The sequence below is a fragment of the Tupaia chinensis genome, unplaced genomic scaffold (genome assembly GCF_000334495.1).
Source record: "Tupaia chinensis unplaced genomic scaffold, TupChi_1.0 Scaffold000138_1, whole genome shotgun sequence".
NCBI classification, from domain to species: Eukaryota; Metazoa; Chordata; class Mammalia; order Scandentia; family Tupaiidae; genus Tupaia; species Tupaia belangeri.
Window position 1 is genome coordinate 919539 of NW_006159608.1, and position 6056 is coordinate 925594.

The following is a 6056-nucleotide window of genomic DNA, read 5'->3' on the forward strand; positions in this document are numbered from 1 at the left end:
AGCCATTAGGAAGCGCGTAACCCAAACCCTACCACTTCCAGTCTTTTAATTTCCCTAAGCTTCAGTTTGCCCCTCTGGAAAATGAGGATAGAGAAACAGCCGCACAAGGCTGGAAGCACAGCCCCTGGGGTCACATTGTTTGATTCTGCTCCTTACTAGCTATGCACCTCTAGGAAAACTTTTTAACTTTGCTGTGCCTCAGTTTCCTCATCTACCTAAATTGGGATTATGATAAGATCCATGGAGATTTGGCAGGATTAAATGTGTTGATATATGTAAAGTACATAGACTAGTGTCTTGTAAAAGATTGGTGCTATCCTTGTTTTTTAGAGATTTTTGCTATACAGTGCACAGGCTCGCTGGAGAGACAGAGACAGAGAAACAGAAAGCAAGAAATCACCTCTCAGGGAGGATGGCCACACCACAATTCCTTCTCCTCCATTCTCCTTTCAATATATTTTGAGCATGCACGCACTCGTGCCCAGCATGAGCTTCAAGCCACTAGGTAGGACTCCAATCTCAGTTGACCATGTGGGAGTCCAGGAACATAATCATTCCGCCATCTGCTGGTCCTACTGTCTATTCTTCTTATTAATTATTAGTACCACTTACCTCAGAAGACTCACTGGAGTCAAATGAGATCAATGTATATGCCTTACGGTTTGTGCTAAGTGGTAAACACACAGTGAAGAGCAGCTCTGACTGTTCCTGCGATTTGTGCAGGGCCCTTACCAGAGGCATTGTTCTGCCGACACCAGCTCAAAAAATCTCCAAGCCTGCCATACAGAACATCACACAGGGGCATTAAGCGACGGGTGTTCTCTGCATAGCTAGTAACAAGGAGGTGGTTATTTTCCCAGAACAGGGACTAAGGAAAAACAAAAACAAAAATTAAAATACAAGATAAAATCAAAATGAATTTCTCAGAACGGTATCATTGCAATCATTCAGGTAGCTCATTTCTCATTCAACCTCTGACTTGCACAACTGATCTTTCTTTTTGTCTTTGTTCACCCATCAAAGAGTGCTACCATCTCGCCTTCCTTTCTTCCAAGTGTGTCATGCAAATGCTAATAAAATGTTCTTCAGTAGTACAAAATCTATATACCAGCAGTAAGATCCCTGCCTTAAAAACGATCAAGGGTCTTGGGTTCCAATCCTGACCCTGCCATACTAGATAGGCAATCTTCAAGGCAGCTAATCTCCCCGGTCCTGTTTTACAGGCAGAATGGGGTTTGTGACCCCTTTCTTTCTTCCACAGTTGTGGTTAGGATGATATGCAGTCACAAAAGTCTCTCGTGCCCCAAGATTCCGTATCCCCTTTCCCTGTTTTGTTTTTGTCCATAGCCCTTACAATCTGTGGGCAGACATTAATATACATTTTATTTGCCTCTTTATTATCTATTTCTTTCCTCTATAATGTAATAACGAGGTATTATTTTCCTGTTTTATTCTCTGCTTTATTCTCAGTGTCTAGAAGAGGGGGGGCTGGCACACAGCAGGCACTCCGCTGGTTTTCAGATGGATGGACAAATAAATGGAGAAGAAATGAACAGAACTGACAGTAGGTTAATTCTTAAAGTGCCTCTGATATGCAGGGAAAAGAATCTTGCCCTCACCCTCTCCACACTTCCTTATCTTCTCTGATACCCTGGGTGGAGCTGGTGCTTCACTCTGCCACTCCTTAGCACTCGGCCCTTGCTGCATCAGAGCACATGTCACTTCAGTAAATGCCCCTGAAGGCAAGGACTGCTCTATGCTGGATGAAGGAGTTTTCAGTATCATCAGGCCAATTCTGTGAGTCTAACTTTCCTCATCATTTTAATATCTGCTGGCAGTCTTTGGTGACATTTAACAGTGCCAGCTTCGGAATCCATTAGGAAGAGCTGAATCCCAATCCTACCACTTCCAGTCTTTTAATTTCCCTAAGCTTCAGTTTGCCCCTCTGGAAAATGAGGATAGAGAAACAGCCGCACAGGCTGGGAGCACAGCCCTTGGGGTCACGTTGTTTGATTCTGCTCCTTACTAGCTATGCACCTCTAGGAAAACTTTTTAACTTTGCTGTGCCTCAGTTTCCTCATCTACCTAAATTGGGATTATGATAAGATCCATGGAGATTTGGCAGGATTAAATGTGTTGATATATGTAAAGTACATAGACTAGTGTCTTGTAAAAGATTGGTGCTATCCTTGTTTTTTAGAGATTTTTGCTATACAGTGCACAGGCTCGCTGGAGAGACAGAGACAGAGAAACAGAAAGCAAGAAATCACCTCTCAGGGAGGATGGCCACACCACAATTCCTTCTCCTCCATTCTCCTTTCAATATATTTTGAGCATGCACGCACTCGTGCCCAGCATGAGCTTCAAGCCACTGGGTAGGACTCCAATCTCAGTTGACCATGTGGGAGTCCAGGAACATAATCATTCCGCCATCTGCTGGTCCTACTGTCTATTCTTCTTATTAATTATTAGTACCACTTACCTCAGAAGACTCACTGGAGTCAAATGAGATCAATGTATATGCCTTACGGTTTGTGCTAAGTGGTAAACACACAGTGAAGAGCAGCTCTGACTGTTCCTGCGATTTGTGCAGGGCCCTTACCAGAGGCATTGTTCTGCCGACACCAGCTCAAAAAATCTCCAAGCCTGCCATACAGAACATCACACAGGGGCATTAAGCGACGGGTGTTCTCTGCATAGCTAGTAACAAGGAGGTGGTTATTTTCCCAGAACAGGGACTAAGGAAAAACAAAAACAAAAATTAAAATACAAGATAAAATCAAAATGAATTTCTCAGAACGGTATCATTGCAATCATTCAGGTAGCTCATTTCTCATTCAACCTCTGACTTGCACAACTGATCTTTCTTTTTGTCTTTGTTCACCCATCAAAGAGTGCTACCATCTCGCCTTCCTTTCTTCCAAGTGTGTCATGCAAATGCTAATAAAATGTTCTTCAGTAGTACAAAATCTATATACCAGCAGTAAGATCCCTGCCTTAAAAACGATCAAGGGTCTTGGGTTCCAATCCTGACCCTGCCATACTAGATAGGCAATCTTCAAGGCAGCTAATCTCCCCGGTCCTGTTTTACAGGCAGAATGGGGTTTGTGACCCCTTTCTTTCTTCCACAGTTGTGGTTAGGATGATATGCAGTCACAAAAGTCACTTTCTAAAGCGTAAGGTGCCTCAAAATACATTACTTTTACATCATACTTTACAGTTTCACTATAGTGTCTTCATACAAGAATAATACAAATAACAGCATTCCTCATTCATTATCACTTGGTCTTCAGCTGTAAGATCAGTTTATTCCTACACTGGAAGGTCCCCAAGGATGGAGGCTGTTTTTTAAGGTTGCATCCTTAACCCTTAGCTTAATGCCTAGAACACAGAAGTAGTTCAGTAAGTTATTTACTAAGTTCACCCCTGGCAACAAATCTATGAGAGGAGAACAATTATACTTCCCCTTTTTACTCACAGGAAGGCATATAAATATACAACATATAGTTCAAAATCATGTTTCAGTCTAGTAACTCTGTGAGCTCCATTTACCTGCCTTTACAAATGGTATACAGTAGTGGATCAGGTTAAGAACAACAGTCAGACAAATGAAAATGGAATCTTCTAACTTTAGATTTGAGGTACTGAGTTTTTTGTTTGTGTGTTTGTTTTTGTTTTTGTTTTGGGTTTTTTTGAGAGGTTTTTGCTATGGGGCACATGTGCTCACCAGAAAGACAGAGAGAGACAGTGAGACAGAAAGTGAGAAATCACCCCCGGGAGGGGGGGGGATTGCCACATCGCAAATCGCAATCCCTTCTCCTCCATTTTCCTTTCAGGATCTTGGGCATACATGCACACATGCCCGGCGTGAGTTTAAGTCACCAGGTCAGGAACGCAAACCACGGTCAACTACATAGGAGTCCAAATGACATAGGCATTACGCCAATTGCTAGTCCCGAGGTACTGTTTCAGGCAAGTATTTTATGTCAATTATCTAACTTATTTTATTTGGCCTTTGAGTACAGATAGAATATAGACATGGTTTTTCTTAGACTTGTACTGAATAAATACAATCTTATGTCCCATTAAAAGAAGAAATGGGGGTGGGGCAGCCCGTGACTTGGTGGTTAAGTCCCACATGGCTGACTGTGCAGTTTGATCCTGGATCTAGGAACTTAAACAATGCACTGTGTGTGTGTACATGTCGCAGATCCTGAACGGTGGGAAAAATGGAGGAGAGGAGCTTGCAGCGTGACCATCCCCCATGGAGGATGCTTTTTCATACCTATCCTCATTTCTCTCTCCGAGTTAGTGCACATGACTTTTGGCAAAGTTAAAAAAGGGGTTGGGGGGATGAATTGGTCTCCTGGGAGGATACTGTGATTAAGGGTTTTCTGAATTACTTAAGGTTCAAGCCATTGGGTCAGATAGGATGGATGTTATTCAGATCGACCAGACATGGAGGCCCAGTGTAAAAGACATGGCAATGTCCTGATGTCCTTGGGGACTTACTGACTTGGGAAACGTCCTGCTGACAAACGAGCCAGAGACAGGAGCACTGTCGGGGCACAGCTGCCTTTCTGCAGAGCTCGGCACGTGCACTGTAAGAGTGTTTGTTCGTCGATGACTCAGTGACACGGCAGGAGGCTGGGGCAACCAACCTCACAGTCACCTGAGCACAGTCCACCCCTACAGCGACAGAGATCGGCATTTCACACGAGCTGGCTGTAACGTTACCTTGTCTCTGGGAAGTGAGTGCCAGGAGAGGTTGATAAAAAGGTCATAGTCCGAGGGGAAAACTGAGCAGGGATCCTTGTCCAGCACCACCTTAAAGGCTTCCCAGATGGCTGTGCAGTTCTTGTTCCTGTGCAAATGTCCAAGTTAAAACAATGATGACGCTTTGCCACTTCTCTAAGGACTTTACAAGCAGTTTTGTCACATACTGACTCTGTAGCACTAGACCTAAAAAGGGACAAGAAATTGTCATGGCTCCGGCAATGGATTTAGAAAGCTGACACTGACAGTGTTTCTCAGAACTGAGGAATATACTTCTGCCCCAGGCTCACCAAACCTTGCAGAAAGGCACCAGGTTAGGTGGTGGCACTCCTAATGAACTACTCAGCCTCCCAGCTTCAGTAGTCTTCACTTAGAGAGAGTCCAGGCTGCTTGTTCAAGTTCATCATGGGCTGGGGTACCAGGTGAGCCAGGCCGGTGGGCTTAGTGTGAGGAGAGGCTTCCAGGGGAAGGAGAGCCTGCCCTCCGGGGCTGACACTCCCGAGGTCCATGCCAGCTGTCCAGCATTTCCCAGAGCATCTGCGACGTTCTATTTCTGATGCTGGCTAGTGGGTAACACAGTGCTCCTTGTATCCCTCTCTGGTCCTTCTTATTTGCCTGAACTGTATCACAATAAAAACACTTTCCATCCTGCAGTGGTTAGCATGTCACCGTACACGACAAAAATAACTGCAGAAAGAAAGGATGCTCTGAAAACAGGAAAAAGTGAACCCAAAGAAGGAACAGAAGTCAATAAGAAGCACAGTGCTGCCAAGAAACATCCTAACTTTAAAAGTCCTATAGCTTAGACAATCCGAAATGTGAGTTGCTGAAAGATCCGTACTCTAGGAATTCAGCTGGAGACCACATTGGGGTTTGAGGATTCTGACCAAGCACAGATTGGCTAGCAATGGACTGTCATCCAACTCTCCTGTCCTCCAGACACCTGCCTCTGCTCTGCACACACGCACACTCACGCACGGGGGCCTCACCTCTGGACCATCGTGCACCCCCACCCGAATGCTCTCCACGCTCCACTTCCGGCCTCACCTGCAGATCGTCCTGTCCAAACATGGCTCCCCTGTCCTGTAGAACCCTGACCTCCTCATTACACGCCTTTCACGTCAAGACTCACCCCATCCTCCTCGCCCATCCCTTGAGACCCCACCTTCCCCTCCTCGCACTCTGCTGCCCTTGAGACCCCACCTTCCCCTCCTCGCACCTCTGCTGCCTGCCGCCCGCCCGCCCGCCGCGCTCACCGCTCCTCCCGACGCAGCAGCGAG

General features: G+C 45.4%; 1 protein-coding gene across 1 annotated transcript in view; it reads right to left on the reverse strand.

The window, feature by feature from the left end:
• BST1 (bone marrow stromal cell antigen 1) overlaps positions 1–5791 on the reverse strand; it is a 55642-nt gene extending 49851 nt beyond the window's left edge. The window contains exons 1-3 of the mRNA XM_027770441.1: positions 5766–5791; positions 4738–4864; positions 2603–2738 (exon numbers count right to left, since the gene is read on the reverse strand). Of these exons, the coding sequence (XP_027626242.1) occupies positions 2603–2738; positions 4738–4864; positions 5766–5776 (274 nt within the window). The 5' untranslated portion in view covers positions 5777–5791. The remainder of the gene's footprint in view (positions 1–2602; positions 2739–4737; positions 4865–5765) is intronic.
• Positions 5792–6056: the final 265 nt, after the last annotated feature.